Source organism: Hyperolius riggenbachi, chromosome 8, assembly GCF_040937935.1.
Source record: "Hyperolius riggenbachi isolate aHypRig1 chromosome 8, aHypRig1.pri, whole genome shotgun sequence".
Classification (NCBI taxonomy): domain Eukaryota; kingdom Metazoa; phylum Chordata; class Amphibia; order Anura; family Hyperoliidae; genus Hyperolius; species Hyperolius riggenbachi.
The window spans coordinates 269,326,984-269,347,697 of NC_090653.1; the positions used below are offsets into that span (position 1 = coordinate 269,326,984).

The following is a 20,714-nucleotide window of genomic DNA, read 5'->3' on the forward strand; positions in this document are numbered from 1 at the left end:
ATCAATACCTTTCTCGATAGCACATCAAACATGCAGGAAATAATCGTTCAGACGATCTGATGGGGAAATTGCATGGTGTATACCAGGCATAATGCTAGGTGGACACAATACAATTTTCTGACAGATTTACTGTCAGACCCACTATTTCCAACAGGTCTGATCTGATCACTTCTATGGAAAATCGGTCGGAAATCAGATTGGACCCGTTGGAAATAGATCGGACAGTAAATCAGAAAATTGTTTCGTCTGAATTACTAGCGCCTCATTGACCAATCACCATTGGGGGGCAGAACAGGTGAACGAGGGGAGGGTGGTAGGATAAGAGTTGAGTGTGGTTTTCAGGTAGGGGGGGATGGAAAGAAGAGGCTGGAAGGGGAGGGAGGCTGGACACCTACTCCAGTACCTGCAAAAAGTAGCTGTGGGTGTGATGAGACCAGCAGTGCTGAATTAGTTAGCACAAGCCCTGCAGTTTTTGTATTTTTAAGTGGGCTTTAACCTCCCTAGCGGTACTGACAGATATATCCGTCCTACAAAACATGCTGTGAACAGTATAAACGTGCATACACATCAATACTCTCCTGCACTGTATACTAGACCCTTGCTTGACACATTTTGGCAAGTTACAGGGAAAAAAAAGTTTTTACAAAATTAATTTTATCACTTTATGCACAGAAATCCTGGGGAAATTGAATGCCAGGGAGGTTTTTGAGAAGTAACTCAAATATTTGACAACCATATACCAGAATACACTTCTTTTGACACAAGTGGGATATATTGCTTGCACACTCCTGTATAGGGTAGTGAAAGTACAGGCCTTATTCTTGCTCTTCTCATCACTCTGCCCAGGTATCTGTACCCAGGTTCGCAGTTGGAATCGTAATAGGAAGAAATGGGGAGATGATCAAAAAAATTCAAAACGATGCCGGTGTAAGAATTCAGTTTAAACCAGGTATGGTCATAAAAGATGTTTTGTGTTTTTATGATTTTTTTTGTTGTTTGTGTCGTTGAGCTACTGGCCCTTACCACCCAGAATCCAGAAAAACAAATGTTTTGCACTAGAGATACTTTCATAATGCATCTGTCATTTTTAATTATCAGCTTGACTAAGGTTCTAAATGTTTAATCAAATACGGCTTTTTTTTAACTGGTTAGACCTGGAAGAAGAATGCAAGTCATGCCTCAGGGCGTTGCCGGGTGTATGGTCATTCCATCTTTCTAGCTCAGAGGACGGCCGAGGTGACAAACTCGCTGCCGTGACATTCTAAATGGTCCCAAAATGCGTGGCTTTCTACTGGTCCGATACCGCTGACATCACAGTGACCGACAACAGTAATAGGCCAGCGGAAAGCCACACAGTTTGGAACCATTTCAAATGACCTGTCATCTGTTGCCATAGCAACGTGCGTCTCTGCAAGGAGGAGCCTGGGAGGAATGACCTTTCACCAGAGGCGGGCTTTGTGTACTTCGGCACCTGCATCCGTAATACAGGCATTGCATGTAATGTATAAATTTGTCCAATAGATACATGAGTTTTGTATCTGCAGTTCTAACCCTCGATAAAAGGTTGTGGGATTGTATTTTTTTTTTCCCCCCCGAGAGCTTCTTGTTTTAGATCCTCTCTGTATAGCAAGCAGAGAGCTACATCCACTAGTCTAGCTTCTGTTGCTCTCGCATACACTGGCCTATCTTCAGATCACGGGACTAAGGTTTGCTTTGGTTGTGTTTTGCCTCCTGCAGACGACGGCATCAGCCCTGAACGAGTGGCGCAGATAATGGGCCTCCCTGACCGGTGTCAGCACGCTGCACATATCATCAATGAGCTGGTGGTGACGGCACAGGTGAGGCTGAAACTCTACACACTGTTTATATCTCATCCACACTCTCTATCCTGCCATTTCCACTGCAGGCAGGCAACAGGGCATTCAGCAGAAAGACTCACGCGGGTGCTTAGTTACTATGTAGATACAGACTTTTAGTACATCTGCCTTTGCCTACTGAATTGCAACAATAAGCAGACAGTTAGAGGAACTTTAACCCAGGATTGAACTTCATCCCAGTGGATACCTGATACTCCCTTTCCCATGAGAAATCTTTACCTTTTCTCAAATAGATAATCAGGGAAGGGAGGTCTGTGTGGCTGATATTATGGTGAAACCCCTCCAGCAGTGTGATGTCATGACCATGGTCCTGACAGTTTGCTGTCTGTGAACCCCGTTGCATTGTGGGAAATAACGGCATTTTCCTACTGCCAAGCAAGCAATATCTCCCTCTGTGCATCGAACTCTCCTTGCTGATGATGTGACATAGTGGAGCAGCCAATCAAAACAGATTTCCTCCAAGTATCATTTTGATTGATGTTTAGCAAGAATACAATTGTGCACTTAACACCTGTCTTTTCCTCAAATACCTTCAAATTTACCAGATGCACTTCAAAGGAACGTTTAAGTGAAATTCATAGGGGCCAGTTACTTACCAGCAGCTTCTTCCAGACCCCCTGCAGTCCGCTTGGTCCCTCACCGTAGCTGTATGTGGGGCCCTGTCCTCTATCGCACTCCCGTGGCTGGGTGCCATCTGTGCTTTAGAAAGTGCTACTGTAGATGATGCTCCCAGCAACGGGTGCAAAATCAAGGAGGTGTGCAGCCAGTAGGCCTCAACAAATCAAGATTTGTTCGCCCTCTGTGCCTCTCTGTCCCCCTGTCTCTTTGTGCACCCTCTTTGCACCCTCTTTTTCTCACTGTGTCTTAGTGCCCTCTTTGTCTCACTGTGTCCTCTTTGTGGCCCCTTTGTCTTTGTCTCTCTGTGCCCCCTCTGGGGCTCTCTTGCCCCTTTTGTCTCTCTGAGCCACCTCTGTGCTCGCTCTGTGCCTCCTCTGTCCCCCAAGCTGGACATAGCTTCCAGCATGAGTCCAGCAATGTCCGTCTATCCACTTCGCCTCCTGCAGGCTCTAATGTATGGCATACTTCCTGTATGTCATGTGACATACAGAAACCAGGTAGTGAGCCAGCAGACGGCGATAGAGGACGGACAGCGTTGGGTTCATGTGGAAGTTGTGTCCAACATTGCAGATGCTGCGTGTCGCACGCACAGGGACTTGGCTGAAGTTCGAAGCCGCTTCTTCAAACTTCTCTCATTCAGAAATGACGTAATCACGGATATTGCCGCTTTGATGATTACAAAATTGCGATGTTGTGATCACGATTTTGGTTTAAATTCGATTTATGGTTCAGGCCTAGCAGCCGGGGCCACGCATGCGTAGTAGACAGCGACTGGCCAAGTTGTCCAGTTTTGGAGAAGGACTGCGGAGGATCGGAACAGCATGGAATGATGGTGAAGAACCAGAAGGACTTCAAGGGGTTGTAACTGGCTACTAAAAATGTAACTTAAAATTCCCTTTCAACATTCTATCCACATCACTTACCTTACTTAAAAAAGCCACTTTAACGATATATAGAAGAATGTAATGCATTATTCATTATACCCAACTATCCTGGTTTCAGCATCAAAAACACTTCCTATATGCATACATTGCTGTATGTTACCAATTTCTCAGTAATGCTTAGCCTAGGCTATTTAGTTATACAGCATTCTGCCCCAGAACACTCTGAGAGACCAGAGCCTATATGCAATTATCTTTTTTTTTTTTTTTTTTTTTCCCCCCCCTGAGTTTTCTCCCTTTTAAGCCACCAGCAAGCACAAATATACTCAGAATAATTTTGCCAGTACTTTTTAACCTACTTTTGGTAATTTTCCAATAACAGAGTGCTGAAAAGTTACTTTAACCACTTAACGACCGCCTAACGCCAATAGGCGTCAGCAGGTCGCAGTGGTGTTTCCATGGAAACTGGTGTCTCCGTGAACAGCCTGCGAGCCTCCGATCGCGGCTCGCAGGCTAAATGTAAACAGGCGGGGAAGAAACATTATACGGCGCTGTTGTTGCAGCAGCGCCGTAAAGGAGATCAGCGATCCCCGGCCTCTGATTGGCCGGGGATCACCGGCATCTGATAGGCTGAAGCCTATGAGAGGCGGTACAGGACGGATTGCCGTCCTGTGCCGCCCATGGGAAGGAGAGGGAGGTCGGAATAGCGCTGCGCAGGGGGGCTTTGAGGAGCCCCCCCCCCCGGAAGACACAAGGCAGCGGCGATCAGGACCCCCCCCCCCAGCAGGACATCCCTCTAGTGGGAATAAAGGGGGGGGGAGTCTGATCGCCCTGCCTATTACACGATCTGTGCTGCGGGCTGAAGAGCCCACGCAGCACATATCAATCAAAACTGGCCTGGTCCTTATGTGGTTAAACAGAAGATTAAAAATTATCTCCTAGGACAAAACGTAGGTGTAAAAAGTGAATTGAATAAGGGCCCAGGTGTTTCTGCTCACTTCACAACAAACATACATTCCTCAGTGATGCATCATGCTAGCACTAAAGGTTTTGCCACCTGGGATAAATGTAAGATTGTAAATCAGGGAAAGACTTTACAGTGTGCAAACAGACTAGATTTTTCAATGAGTCATTTCATTACATTGCCACTGAGTGTGGCCACATTGGATCAATGAACTGGATGTACCCAAGGAACCACTGCCCATGAGGTCAGAGGGAGAGTATAGTGAGGGCAAGGTTTTATGTTGTTAAGTGTACGAGCACCTTTATACAGGTTAGCTCCTTCATTCTTTGGACTCTTGGCTCAGAATCTCCATGCTCTGTCTGGCAGGAACGGGACGGCTTCGGGAGCCTGGCGATGGCCAGAGGACGGGGTCGCAGCCGTGAGTGGAATATTGGTACGTCAGGAGGGATGCAAGAGATCACTTACACTGTGCCTGCCGACAAGTGTGGACTCGTCATCGGGAAAGGTAGATATAATTATTATTATTATTTATTGTATTTATAAAGCGCCAACATATTACGCAGCGCTGGACAATAAATATATACAATGATACAAGGATGACAGACATAAGGTTATACACATAGAACAAAGTTATACATGCAAATTGTACAAAATACACGATCATGCAATATGGGCTGGTTAGGTAGGCCCAGTAATACAAGTACAGGCTGTCATAGGACAGGAGCACATTCTCCTGTAGATTACACTAGGGAGTGGAGGACCCTGCCAGAGGCTTACAATCTACAGGGAGGGGTGGAAACACTAGGTGGGGACGGCTTAAGCTGTCACAGCGGTTTCAGCTGCAAACCGTGCTCTGTACAAACTAGGGACCAGGTTGTGTTTTTTTTTTTTTTTGTTTTTTTTGTTTTGTTTTTGCAATTCTGTGTAAAACAAGAATTTACTGTTTCAAAAGGCTACCCCCCCCCCCCCCTTAGATCTGTAGGGTGTGTGTGTAGGGTGTGTGTGTAGGGTGTGTGTGTAGGGTGTGTGTGTAGGGTGTGTGTGTAGGGTGTGTGTGTAGGGTGTGTGTGTAGGGTGTGTGTGTAGGGTGTGTGTGTAGGGTGTGTGTGTAGGGTGTGTGTGTAGGGTGTGTGTGTAGGGTGTGTGTGTAGGGTGTGTGTGTAGGGTGTGTGTGTAGGGTGGGTGTGTAGGGTGGGTGTGTAGGGTGGGTGTGTAGGGTGGGTGTGTAGGGTGGGTGTGTAGGGTGTGTGGGTGTGTAGGGTGTGTGGGTGTGTAGGGTGTGTGGGTGTGTAGGGTGTGTGGGTGTGTAGGGTGTGTGTGTGTGTAGGGTGTGTGTGTGTGTGTAGGGTGTGTGTGTGTGTGTAGGGTGTGTGTGTGTGTAGGGTGTGTGTGTGTGTGTAGGGTGTGTGTGTGTGTAGGGTCTTGCTACCACTTAAAGGAAACATCCATGCTCCCTAAAAAAAAATCCACTTACCCCCGGGGCTTCCTCCAGCCTCTGGCAGCCGTCCTGTGCTCTCGCCGCAGCTCCGGTGCCTCCCGGTGTCCTGCGCTGCAGAAGCCGTTCTGCACCTTCGCAGTACGATGCTGATGACGTCGGCTGGACCATGTGACCCGCGCCGTGGAGAGCAGAAGAAGCCGACCAGGAAGCTGACCTCGCCAGCGCGGGACAACGGGAGGCACTGTAGCTGCGTTGAGGGCACAAGATGGCTGCCAGGGGCCGGAGGAAGCCCCGGGTAAGTGGATTTTTTTTTTTTTTTTAGGGAGCTTGGACCATCACTTTAACACGCTCTCTCCCCCCCAAAGTGTGTGTGTTCCCTATGCCCATGCACAGTGTTGAGGGCTCACCTGTCACACCCCGGCACAGATCCTGGCCTACTCTGGTGTCCGGAGTCACTGTGAGTAGTATATATTTTACATAGTCGCATGAATCCAACATGCACCCAGCCTGTGTCTGACTTTCTGGTCCTCATCAGTGGCTGGCATAGATTGATAGGGCTTACTATATACACTAGTGGTTCCAGATGTGAGCCTGGCTTCAGGGGCATAAAGAGATGATTTGCATATTCAGTAGTGATGCATTGTGGGAAACCACAGTCGTTCACTTACAGCTGAATTATCACAAATACCTTCTGTTTGAAGAAGGCAAACTTTACTTTGTATTACTGTTTTGGCACCATTCCTTCCTTATTCTAATATTTCTTTGACATTTTTATTTTATGTAGCCTGCTATGGTTTGTACATTTCAGTGTATCTGGGCTGTGTAACCTCCGGCATCCATAAATCTCTCCGCTGCCTCTGCTCGCTGAAGCATTGCTGTGTAATTAGATTATAATCACAGAACGATTAGCGTCTTGGGCACTTAAGTATATTTAGAAGCAATTTGTTTACCCAGCCTGGCCTTTGTACCTGCTGTAAGGCAGCGGCCTCCTGTGTCGGGCGCTTCAGAGGAGGCCGCTGTATGCGCGTTTAATGCATGGTGTAGGGGGTGGGCATACAGCGGGGTGTAGCACAGCCATGGCGGCTGTTATGGGGAGTAACTGAGTCATGTTTCTGACCACTCTGGAAGGGGCACCGCTGGCATTTTGTCAGACTGTTTCTGTAGTGCGCTCTCATCTGGTACACATTCCCAGCGGTTATTGGGAAGTTTACCTAGAAAGTAATTGATGTGGTTTACACATTTTTATTTTACAAGCTTGCCATATTTTCATGATTTTATTTTTATGTAAAGTGTATATTTCTGCATGTGCAGTCATATTACTTGCTGTATTGCCTCCAGGTTATGTTTATTGGTTTATATAGTGTCATCCTCTTCTGTGGTGCTGTACAGAGTAAAAAAACAAACTTGAGTACATAAGAATACAGACACATACAGGTACATTTCATAGAAATGGAAGACGATGTATTAAGTCATAGGGATGAATGCATAGTGGTTAATAACAATTTTGCAACTTAAAGTTAACCAGAGACGAAGCACCCTCATGTATTTTACCATATCAGTCGGAACATTAGAGAAAACGCCTACCCTGCTCTCTGTTTCATTCTTCACTGCTCAGCCTGCTTGTTATCAGCCCTGATAAAATCCCCAACTGAGCATTCAGTCTGGCTTTGCTCAGGAATCATTATAGCTGAGTCTGTCTTCTCTGATGTCTTTTCAAGCCCAAGCCTGCCCCCTTCTGACTCTGCTATAATTCCTGAGCAAAGCCAGACTGGATGCTCAGTCAGGGATTTTATCAGGGCTGATATTTGTTGCCATCTTCGAGGTAAACATAGGGGAGAGGGATTCCCTGTTTAAACCACCTGCCAGTGGCTTTCCTGCAGAGTTTCCAGAGCTGCCATTGGGCAGCTTTCTCCCTTGTCACGCCCCCTACCGCTCCCCTGCCTCCCTGCGCACTGTGAATAAGAGACACAGTCTCTCATTCCAGCGTTCGTGACCCAGAGGTCTTGAGTGAAAGTGGGCCAATGCGGCCCACAGGAGTGGCGTTTTTTTGCGCCTACCTGATCCTCTCAGCCCCCTAGATCAGGTAGCCTATGTTGGGTTTTTTAACTCTATGAGCCCACCTTGGGCTCTCTTTAACTGCTCCTGGTCCCTGAGTGCAGCAGTTAACTTAGCTGGGAAGACTTATACTTGAGTCATTAAGAAATTCCAGTTAGAGGGTCAAATTTTGGGATCCACTTATATTTGAGTATAAATGGTAGATTTTGCGCACACAGTTTTCAAACTGCATAATAGTTTTGAATATCGGTGTGCGAACAACATAAATTAACATTGTCTCCAGTTGCTGTCTCCCCTATTGACAGCCACAAATGCACTACCCCACACACAATTGCTGTTTCAGGTGCTTTCCTCCCTCAGGATGAGTACATTTGAAATCGGCGCCGGTAGACTTGGGCGCAGGATACAGCGGTATATAGCTGATCCTGCTTCTGCACAAGTCCGGGCCGATTTAATTACTATTCCTCCTCCAGGCCGACATGGATAGTGGGGGGAATGAAATAATTCGGCTTCCAGCGATTGCTGGAGGCTGAATTATTATGTTTTTAAACAACTTCGGCTCCGTCTTCTGACGAAGCCGACGTTACTCACTAAGCGCTTCAATAGGAATGATTCCTATTGAAGTCTATGGAGGCGCCGGCTGCACCCAAATCTAGCAGCGCTGAAAAGCACTGCTCCGCTCAGGATGGCCAAACAAGGAGAAGCGTGAGCGTGAACTACTTATACCTGCTCATCTCTGGTATTTGCAGTTGTCCATAGCCCAGAATTGCTCTCCTGAGCACTTTCTGGCTCACCTCATTGTCTTGGTGGGTGTTGGAGATCAGGAATGTCTTTTACAATACAGAAAGCGGTCCATTTGAAGTCAAGTTTTTCATTGGATAAATTGAGTGGGTCCAAAACAGGCCTGGTGTAGCTCTGTAAATGTATAAGCTGTAGGCTCACTTTACATCAGTGGTTCTGGCTAGTGACCTTGTCTTTAGGGGCCAAATTTGCATATTCAGGAGTGATGCATTATGGGAAACCACAGTTGCTCACTTAAAACTGAATTATTGCGAATACTTACTGTTTTAAAGCGGACCTGGACTCAGAACTTCCCCGCTGCTCTAAGAGATGAGCAACAGCATAATAACCTTTAAAGAAAACATTTTCTCTGTTACAGCTGATACAAATCCTGCAATAAATCTGCACTGTTTCTACTTCCTGCTTTTGTGTAAACAGACCTATATTGTTAACATCCTGTGCTTTCAAATTAGCTTATCTGCCATGGCAGCCAGCTGGCACAGCTGAGAGATGAGATTACAACTTGTGATTACACCAGGGCTGTGGAGTCGGTACAAAAATCTTACGACTCCTACTACTCAGTTTATGAAAACACGACTCCGACTCCGGGTACCCAAAATGACTCCGACTCCTTAGTCTAATTCTTAACAGGGCTGTGGATTTTGTACAAAAATCATCCGACTCCGACTCTTCAGTTTATGAAATCGCGACTCCGACTCCGGGTGCCCAAAATTGCACCGACTTCGACTCCGGGTGCCCAAAATTGCACCGACTCAGACTCCAACTCCCCCCTCATCTGTGTGTAATCCAGGGCTGTGGAGTCAAATTATGCCCAATCTACATGGTACGATTTTTTTTGCCCGATTCGATACCCGATTCGATAAGAATATCGAATCGGGTACAAAATCGGGTGCCAAAAAAGCGTGTCTATTGGATTCTGTGGTCGAATTCGATGGGTATTGAAATCGAAATTGAATCGGACAGGTTGGATTTTATCTGATTAAATCGAGTGCGATAGCGGCAATTGAATCGTTGGTAGTGTAGTATCGATATGCGAACGGTCGATCTTTTGTCCAGCCCACAACACTCTATGGGAGGTGCATCGTTAATCGAATCATGATCAAAATGCCATTGTGTCGTGTAGAGACCGTAATCGATTCCATATGCGATCTTAGCAATCATATTCGCATATCGAATCGGGCTAAAAATCGTACCGTGTAGATTAGGCATTAGACAGGCTAAACTACACAAAGGGTGCATTTCTCTTTGTTTACCTTGTGTCCTGTGCAAGAGTTCAGGATCACTTTAAAGGGAACCTGAAGCGAGTAAAAGTATTTAAACACATGATGTAGCTGCAAATGAACATTACATACTTACCTCACCGTCAGTTCCTCTCAGAAGCTCACCATTTTCTTCTTACAGTGATCCCTTCCAGTTCTGACAATATTTTGTCAGAACTGAAACATCTGTACATCTGCCGAATATCAGCCAGCCTTATGGTTGAAGGATATCCAATGCAGCCAAAAAGCCAACTTTCTATCTCCTGACCTCTTCTGGTTGGGGGAAACCACGCAGAGCGGAAGTACTGCTGATCTCAGTCAGCTCTGCATCACAGGCCCCTCCCCCTCGCCAGCCTAATTTCCATGATAAGCAGTGTGTGTCAGTGACAGCCAGGGGCTGCAGCCTCAGCCTGTCCACTCTGCCTTTTAACTGCCTTGATTAATTGCTTTACAATTTGCTGCCCAGCTGGGGGGCCCCTTTCACACCTCCGCCTCCTCCTTCACTGTCCCTGTAAATAGAATGAGCCGGGGAGGATGGGCTGCATTCAGAGACTCCCAGACTGCTGGGACAAATTGGGACAGCACTGCTAAATGCCAGGAGATCGGAGCAATAGCCCATATCCAAATTGGCATGAAAAGCAGCGGCCAATTACACGGATAAATAATTGTGTGGTTGACAGGTATAGAAAATCTAATTTAACATAATGCTCTCCTTTCTGCCAGGTTTTGAAGGATAAATAAGTGTAAGCTACACATTAAGTGCCTCTGGTACAGTTTCCCCAGAATTTCTTACAACTGCATTAAAAAAAAATATCTAATCCTTATACTAGTTAAAGTGGAACCATAAAGACATACAGTGGAATGCAGTAAACTATTCTGTATATCCACTTTTTTGTTAAATATCCTGGTTTCAGCATCAGAAACACTTCCTGTATCTATATATTGCTATGTAGCCCCGCCCCCCTTTAGGCTAGGCTGTTTATTATGCATAAATAAACACACACATTCCAAGCATTTTCTGATACCAGGCAGTTGTTTCACTGGCTTCAGAACTCTTACTAAATGAACATTCCGCAAAGACTAAATTTGTTGCTGCCTGTGATAAATTTCCGAATGTAAATCGGGGACAGGGAAGATTTCACAGTGGGCAAAACAGATTAAATCATTTCTAAATGAAGAGCGTAAAAAAAAAAAAAAAAAAAAAATGTATTCATTATCATTTTGACTACAGTTCCTCTTTAAAGTGAATGGGAATCTAAGGGAAAGTTAAACAGATACTTACCTTACCCCCCTTGCCGTTCCGATTGTGTCGGCAAGGGGGCGGCGCAGCACTTTTTTATTTTTTTATTTATTTTTTTAATTCATGTAGCTAGCCTAGTGCTAGCTACATGATAGCCGCTGACAAGCGGCATCCCCCTACCTAAACCGATCGCCGCCGGCGCTCTCTGAAAGCAGGAAATCCCATTCAGAACTGGGCTTCCCCCATCGCCATGGCGACGGGGCAGGATGACGTCATGGACTGATTGGCCAGGCTGCACAAGAGGTCTGGGAGAGGGGGGGTGGGGTAGTGGCGAATCGGCGGCGATCAAAATATGCACGCAGCTAGCAAAGTGCTAGCTGCGTGCAATAAAAAAAATATTTGAAAATCGGCCCAGCGGGGCCTGAGAAATCCTCCTGCGCAGGTTACCCCAAGCTGAGCTCGGGATAACCGGCAAGGAGGTTAAAGAGAATCTGTACTCTAAAATTCTTTCAATAAAAAGCATACCATTCTATTCATGATGTTCTCCTGGGCCCCTCTGTGCTGTTTCTGCCACTCTCTGCTGCAATCCTGGCTTGTAATTGCCAGTTTTGGGCAGTGTTTACAAACAAGACATGGCTGCTAACCAGCTTGTGATAGGCTGAGAGAAACTCAGTCTGTGACTCTTACAGAGCCTGGAGGGCGCGTAGAGAGGGCGTGTATAGCTTCTTCCTATCACAAGCAGAGAAGCACATTCCAGCCTGAGCCGACAAAGCTGTCAAAGGGAAGATTATTAGATTATATAACAGAGATAATACAGCCACTGTGCAACTAGGAAAGGCGGCAGTAAGACAGACCACATTAGAACGGGTATAGGAACTTATAGGATAGAAGAAATAAGGCTGAAAATTTTGTTAGTCTCTTTAACCTCCTTGCCGTTCTAAAAAATCCTTCGGCGATCAGAGTATGCAGGGAATCCCGTTGAGAACGGGATTTCCTGCAGGGCTTCCCCGGTCGCCATGGCGACCGGGCGGGATGACGTCACCGACGTCATGGACGTCGTGACGTCCGAGGGAATCCCGATCCGCCCCTTAGCGCTGCCTGGCACTGATTGGCCAGGCTGCGCAGGGGTCTGGGGCGGGGGGGGGCGGCTCGGCGCGGCGGGTAGCGGCGAATCGGCGGCGAGCGGCGGCGATCGCGTACTACACGCAGCTAGCAAAGTGCTAGCTGCGTGTAGGAAAAAAAAATTATGCAAATCGGCCCAGCGGGGCCTGAGAAATCCTCCTGCGCAGGTTACCCCGAACAGTGTTCGGGATAACCGGCAAGGAGGTTAAGAGAGGGGGAAGGTTCTGGGTCCTATAGAGCCTCCCTGCTCCTCTGTCCCCGTTCCAGCGCTGGTTCCTCGGTAGCAGTATTCGACCATATGGTCAAGTACTACTCGCTCTCTCACTCTCTCTCTCTGCCATGAAGGAGGCTTCGGAAGTCTCTGTGAGCCCGCGTGCTCAAGAGGGGCAGCTCCATACTGAGCACGTGTGAGCGTCCTCTCTCGTGCGCATGCGCAGTATGGAGCTGCTAGTCTTCCAAAGGACTCGGCGCCCAAAGACTTCCGAAGTCCCCCGTGGCTGGGTATTCAAATGGAAGAGCTGCAACAAGGGCACTGGGAGAGGAGCAGGAAAGCTCTATAGGACCCAGAGCCTTCCCTCTCCTTAGGTAAGTATCCGGTTCATTTTTTTTTTTTATATATATATATACGATTCCCATAATCGTTAAATGAAGATGATGTACCTTTGCTCGCCTGTTGTGTCTCAAAGTGCAAATCACTATGGCCTCACTTCCTTTGATGGGGTGAGAACAGGAGTCGGGGTGCGTATACTGACATCATGACACAAGCAGGGTCTCCAGCTGAGATCAGTACTTGATTCCTTTGGACATCAGTTGAGAGCCAAGTGCTTCAAACAGTGCAATGCTGTGGTTTGATCGATTTTTCAATAGATTCCCTGTTGGAATCTATTAAAAATCGATGTGCAGTGTGTGGTAGGAATCGACTCCTTCCTGAATCCGTTCCTTTCAGAGAGGAATCAATGATTTTACCACATCAGGCAGTCTATACGCGTGTGGCCATCTTTTGATTATGATAAGGGCATAGGCCTGTGACAGAGATTAGATTGTGAGCTCCTCTGAGGGACAGTCCATGGCATGACTTTTGACTCTAATAGATGTCGGCGCTGAATAAATACATATTCATAATAATGCCACTAGATTGAACCATCTGACAGATCCCTGTCCGATTAAATCAGACTGATCTATCTGATCTGTACCACACACTAGGAACAGATTTTAATCTATGAAAAATCGATTGTACCGCGGCGTTGCACTGTTCAATCCAGTTCAACCCTATGGGCCATTAATCTGCCACCGATCTCCACCTTGAGTGATTGTTTCTTGCTGAAAATCAATTGGGATATTGGCTGCACAGATTTCTAGCAGATTCGATCCGACAGGAAGTCAATAAGCGGACCTGAACTCAGAACTTCCGCTCTGCTATAAAAGATAAGGAACAGCACAACCTTTAAAGAAAAACATTGCTTTGTTACAGCTGATACTAATCCAGCAATAAATCTGCAGTGTCTACTTCCTGCTTTCATGGAAGGCAGACATTGGGTTAACATCCTGTGTTTAGAAATGAGCTGCTCTGCTGTGGCAGAGGAGATTCCTGAGCTGAGAGATCAAATTAGAGTGTGTGTTTAGTCAGAGATGAGTAGGAGTTAGACAGGCTAAACTCTCTAAATACATTTCTCTGCTTTCCTTTTGTCCTGTGCAAGAGTTCAGGTCCACTTTAAGTGTTCTGGTTTAACTCGATGAACCTGTCTTTTTTTCAACCCAAATAACTGTGTAACTATGTCTGTTTGTTTGTCGCAGACCTTGCTTTCCCACAATCCTTCTGTGCAGAAAAACCATGTGACCGTGCCAGCTCACGTAAATGCTGACTTTCTATTTTTCCCCCCTTATTCATTCTTTTTTTTTTTATGTTTGCGCTGCTTGCTTTTGTGGTTTAAGTAAAACACAGATGACCTTGCACAGGGCTGGATAATCTCTTCTTGGAAAAGAAAATATTGTCTCCCTTGACATAACATTGAAACTTCTCACTGTGTGGGCAGAATAATTCTTTCTAGGCAGTTGCAAGTTTAATTCACTTCCCCCTTCTGCCTGCAGTCTATGGTTAGTCTGTTAAAGGTTCATTCAGCCTTGCTGCCTATAAGGCCTCCTGCACTGAAAGAGACAACAGATTGGGGGTTAGAGGTGATTACACTGGTGTCCCCGCTGTGCACTGTTCTTCTTTAATTGATTGGGAGAGCCTGCTCAGCCACATTTATCCTGAAGCTAATCATTACCAGTCTAATGGCCACGTTGGACCTCTTCTGCAGGAGGGAGATGTGCTGCTTCTCCCTATGCAGGAAAGTCTCTTTATTTGTGGAGGAGACGTGGATGTCATCATCCTCCATCATGCGCCTTGTTGTGTGTTTTGTAAATTGATTATGCAGTCAGTTAAGTTAAGCTGAACCGGCCTCTGTAATGCTGTTTGAGGGAAGACTGCCTACTCGGAGTTCAGGTCTACTTTTAAGGTCACCTGAAATGAAAGTGATACAGAGGCTGCCATATTTATTTCCTTTTAAACGTTACCGCAGTGTTCTCCCCAGAATTTTTTTTCTAGCCGGGTGGCATGAAAAAGTAGCTGGGTGGGCTACGATGGGGGAAGGCAGTGCTGTAGAAACTGGATGAGGAGTTGAGCCGATGACAGCCGGGTGCTCCCCAAAATTAGACGAGTGGTGCACCCGGCTAAAAGAGCCTGGGGAGAACACTGTTACCGTTTGCCCGGCAGTCCTGTTGATCTTTCAAGCATCCGTAGTGTCTGACTCACACACCTGAAACAAGCCTGTGGCAAATCGAGTCCTACTCCAAGGAAACCTAAACTGAGGGATATGGAGGCTGTCATATTTATTTCCTTTTAAACAATACCGGTTGCCTGGCAGTCCTTCTGATCTTTCAGGCTTCAGTAGTGTCTGAACCACACACCTGAAACAACTATACGGCAAATATAGTAAAACTTCATGGAAACCTAAACTGAAAGGGATATGGAGGCTGCCATATTTCTTTCTTTTTAAAACAGACCTAAACTCAAAATTTCCTCTGCTCTAGAAGATGACAGCATCATAACCTATCATAACCTTTAGGTTAGGAGATTGGACATAGACTTTAATACAAAGCCTGCATTCAGCGAGTTAGAATAACATGATCTGTTACAACGCAGTACTGTGAAGAGGCCCATAGAACTGTATGGGCAGTGACTTGATATGCAACATTTTTCTGCAACGCAACTTAGCACTGTGAACTATCCCTTAAAGAACAACTTTTTAGGGTTAACATCCTATGTTTACAAATTAGCTGCTCTGCTGCGGCAGCTAGCTGACACCGCTGAGAGATCAAATTACACTGGTGATTAGTCACAGATGAGAGGGAATTAGACAGGTTAAACTCTTAAACCACTTAACGACCGCCTAACGCCGATAGGCGTCGGCAGGTCGCAGTGGTGTTTCCATGGAAACGGCCGCTCATTCGAGCGGCCGTTCCATGTCAGTTCACAGAAGGTGAACAGCCTGCGAGCCTCCAATCGCGGCTCGCAGGCTAATTTTAAACACGCGGGGAAGAAATCCCCTGTGTTTACATCATACGGCGCAGAATCGCCGTAAAGAAGAACGGCGATCCCCGGCCTCTGATTGGCCGGGGTCGCCGGAATCTGATAGGCTGAAGCCTATCAGAGGCGGTACAGGACGGATCGCCGTCCTGTACCGCCTGTAGAGGGAAGGGAAGGAGAGGGAGGGCAGAATGTCGCTGCGGAGGGGGGCTTTGAGGAGCTCCCCCCGCAAGGCACAAGTAGCTGGCGCGGATCAGACCCCCCCAGCAGGACATCCCCCTAGTGGCGAAAAAAAGGGGGGGGGGAGTCTGATTGCCCTGCCTCAAACCTGATCTGTGCTGGGGGCTGAAGAGCCCTCATCTGTGACTAATCACCACCGTAATTTGATCTCTCAGCTGTGTCCGCTCCTCTGCTAGGTCAGAGCAGCTGATTTGTAAACACAGGATGTTAAAATATCTGCTTCCATGAAAGCAGGAAGTAGACACACTGCAGATTTTTTTGCAGGAAAAGCTGACAGGATATTTTTCTTGAGCTTTAGTGCGAGAACCACAGCTTGTGTATCAGGGCTGTGGAGTCGGTACAAAAATCTTCCGACTCCAACTCTGACCACGACTCCTCAGTTTATGGAACCACAACTCCGACTCCAGGTACCCAAAATGGCTCCGACTCCTTAGTCTAATACTTACCAGGGCTGTGGATTTTGTACACAAATCATCCGACTCCTCAGTTTATGAAATCACCGATTTCAACTCCGGGTACCCAAAATTGCTCCGACTCCAACTCCACAGCCCTGTTATATATATTATGTGTAGTATTATACAGTATTGCACTTCTTGTACCTGCAGAATAACATGTCAGACTCTGTATGTCTTCACCGCGGCTCTATTCCGCTTCCACCGCGACAAGCATGTCATTTCTGGCCCCGGACCAATTCCTCTCCTCCTCCTTTCCAAGCTAATTGCTGCAGCAATTAACACACTTACTCAACAAGTGATAATCAATTTTTTTCTCCTGTTGAGCTGATAGAGCTGCCATTATGGGCTAATTTAGAAAATGCAGAGGCTGCGCTAGGCTGGATACCGATAAACAGCTGTATGAATATTAACCGGGTATTGTAAAGTCTTCATTTCTGGGTTGTTTTTTTTGTTTTTTTCCTTCTTTGTTTTGTTTTGTATTTTTTTTTCTCTTGCCCAGAAATCTTTCCATTGATTTCATTGTGTAAAAGCGTCTGCTGGGAACTCATAGGGTGATGCCAGACAATTGTTCGGTCATGCTGGAAAAAGGCAAAAAAGTAGGCCTTGCTAGTATGGGCGTCTGGAAGAACTGTCTCGTTTAAGAAAACCTAAGCTAAACTGGCATGTACGTGATCTTATTCAGGCTGTGTTAAACCTACCTAAGGGTCTTCAATGGGATCGTGGCCCCAATTGCCACAAAATGCAGGAAACCCTGCGCTGCGATTCAAAAGTGAATCGCAGCGCATGTAACGAAACATCAGACAGTGCAGTTTATGCACTCTATGCTGTCCCTGCGATGGTGTCTCCATAAGCATGGCTGAAAGCACGCGATAAGCAAACAAGCCCTAAGACCTCTTTCCGATGGGCAGCTAACAGGCGGTGAAGTCACTGCCTGTCAGCTACTCTCCTGCAGCAGCCAGGTGCTTTTCAGCGTTCTGTACCGGCGATGGACATTTCCTGTGGAGTCACATGTCGTGGTTCTCTGCCACTGGGTAATGCCATTGGGGTTTCAAGCACCATCACAGATGTTACAACTGCTGACATTTGGCAGCACTGGAGTGGCACCATAATTGTACCCGACCGGCTCTTGCGGGTGGCAGACTGGGCGGTGAACGGACAAATGCGGAGTTCAGCCTCCTGTCTGAAAGAAGCCTAAATTACATTTGTTTTCCAATTATTATTAATTAGCAGAGTTGCTTGTAAATTTTCTCAAATCATGTTTGCATCGAAAATACCATTTTTAATTTAGAGAAAATTTTCCCAATATGGTGAAAATTTACAATACCACGAAAGAAATCATTACTTGTACAGCGAAACACAAAAGTCTGCAAAAAAATCACAAACTTATTTCAAAAGGATTTGCGATGGCATTTTCGCACAAAAATCGAATTTAACATTATTTTCGTGAAAATGAATGCGAAAAGAATATTTCGCTCATCACTGCTAATAGTACATATACAGCGCCAACATCTTCCTCAGAACTTTACTGAGTATACAGTCTTGTCACTAACTGTCCCTCAGATGAGTTCACAATCTATTCCCTACCATAATCATTGTAGTCTAGGGCTAATTTGGGAGGAAGCCAATTAACTCATCTGTATGTCTTTGGATGTGGGAGGAAACCAGAGTGCCCGGAGGAAACCCTCACAGATACTGGGAAAAACCTACAAACACCTTGCAGATGGTGTCCTGGCTGAGATTTGAACCGGGGAGCCAGCGCTGCAAGGCGAGATCGCTATCCGCTACGCCACCGTGCTGCCCATTGTAATCGAACCTTGCTTGCCAGAGCTGCAGACTGCGTTCTGCATTCCATGGAAGCTGCCGCCTTGCGTTTACCTGCATCTTATTGCTCTCTTCCGATCCAGGATACCGTTTCACAGGTCAATGCATTAGTCAGACTTTGCTACTCCTTTCATACTTATGCTGCTGGATGTAGCCGGTGGGTGGATCAGTCAGCGTGGCCATGTGACTCTCAAAGTAGGAAAAGCAGTGGATGCCAGAATACTGGTATATTTTGGCGGAGTATGTGGGTGGTAGTACATAGATGGAAATTGATCCAATAAACGTATTCATATGGGGGGTTTTTTGGAGGGCGAACACTGCGTAAAGACCGGGGAACATACAAACACTACACAGAAAGTCTCTGGGCATAGATTTGAACTAGAGACCCTTGTGTTCCAAGAGTGCTACGCCTTCGTTCCTCCCATTAGCATCTACACTTTGTTATCTTATCCAGGACTGTGCTAATGGGCTCCCTAGTAAATCATGGGGTCCTGTTTACATGTCATTGTGGTACCAGGCAAAATGTGGCCCAGCCTTTACTGTGTGTGTGTGTGTGTGTCGTATCAGCAAGTAAATGGAGAGATCATGAGTATACAGAGTGTGTAAAATTATTATCCTGTACGTAGTGCAATCAGTATGACTGTATCTTAAAAAGATTGTAAAATGACACAGTTATTTATCACAGCCCCTTTCAGGTTATTGTAAGCACACCTTTAGTAGTGATATACATGTATACATTAAAGCGGATCCGAGATGAAAAACTAACAATTAACGTATATATCTTATCTAAAGCTGCAAACAGCTTTAATAGAATATGATTATTTCTTTCTGTGATACAATGAGAGCAGCCATGTTGTTTGTAAACATTACACAGAGGCAGGCTTATCTGTATCTTGAGCACTTAGCCTGTGAAAAAACCTTATCCCCCCTACTCCCCTCTGCCTCTGAACTCTCTGGCTAGTAACACCTCCTCCTCCTCCTGCCCAGACTGAGCTCCCATGAGCCCTTGCTACTATCTGAAAGTGCCTTGGCACTCTGAAAACCTGTGGGCGTGGCTTGTTTAGTTTATAGGGAATTAGAGTATTAAAACAAAACAAAAAAGTGTTTGGCTTGAGGAATGCCCTATAAACAATAGGAAAGGGACACAATTATGCAATGGGTAAAAGTTCATCTTGGATCCACTGCAGACACGTACCAGACATGATGCATTAATACAAGGAGGTCGCTGATCAGTCACAGTTTGTCTTCCCGGTGGTGTGTGCTGTGTAGTCCTGCTTCTGTGTGTGATGAACATCCTAAGGAAGTTGTGGCAGATGAGTTGTGGAGTTTTGCAGTCAGTGTGCCCCCTGCTGTTTCTCGCATTGTATCGCACGTTCTTGCAGCATTTCCACTCCTCACAGGACAGGACGGGATGGAAAGGTTACGCTTTAATCAATTATCCGTACCCCGTTCACATGTCTGTAGCCTGCTTGCCGCCATATGCTGTCTGTTCTGGCCTGGTGCTGAGCAGATGCTTGTATGAAAGTGTGTGTCTACTAGTGATGTAACTCGCTTCTTTTTATTTTTGTGTATTTGGAGGATAAACTAGAGAATGATCCGACTTAAAGGGGAAAGACCTCCTCCGGACACCTGCTTGAATATTCACTGAACAGAATAAGTCAGAGGAACAGTATCCTCTAGATCAGGGGTCTCAAACTCGCGGCCCGCTGGCCATTTGCGGCCCTCGATACAATATTTTGTGGCCCTCGCCAGCAAAAGCTTCCTTATAGTTCGCTTCAGTGCTCCCAAGTAATCCGCCGCATCCCCGCCGCTAAACAAAGGCTGCAGAGCCCCCAAATCGCCCCGGGGGGCAATCCGCCGGCATTTCCTGGAAGGGGCAGAGCTTTCAGCTTCAGCTCTGCCCCTCCTGACGTCAATCGACGCACGGATCACCGCCTCTCCCTGCCCCTCTCTGTGAAGAAAGAGTGAGAGGGGCGGGCAGAGGCGACGATGTGCCGCGATTGTGAAATTCCTTATGTGGCCCAGCCTCATCCTGACTTTGACTCCTGCGGCCCCCAGGTAAATTGAGTTTGAGACCCATGCTCTAGATTTAGCTGTGTATCATATTTATCCATACTTTTCCCTTGTTTGACGAGCGATTAACTCCTGGAGTTACATCACAGGCCCAATGGAGGATGGGAAATGTTCCTCTGCTCTGTGATTGGTTTCTTCCAAGGTACATTGAGGCTGTAGGTACAAATCTTTGTGTTATGTGGCCTTCTACATCTACACTAAATTGGCCCTAGAACATCTTAATGTTTTTGGGGGTTTTTTAGATTCCCCCTCAAGACCCACCCTCTAATTTCATTTACTGGCCCACTAATCTTTCAGTATTC

General features: G+C 46.3%; 1 protein-coding gene across 2 annotated transcripts in view; it reads left to right on the forward strand.

Annotated features, from left to right (window-relative positions):
- Positions 1-20,714, forward strand: part of FUBP3 (far upstream element binding protein 3) — a 118,738-nt gene that overhangs the window by 72,605 nt on the left and 25,419 nt on the right. For both annotated transcript variants that reach the window (XM_068248842.1, XM_068248843.1), the window contains 3 exons: positions 847-949; positions 1,738-1,838; positions 4,707-4,845. In XM_068248842.1, the coding sequence (XP_068104943.1) occupies positions 847-949; positions 1,738-1,838; positions 4,707-4,845 (343 nt within the window). The remainder of the gene's footprint in view (positions 1-846; positions 950-1,737; positions 1,839-4,706; positions 4,846-20,714) is intronic.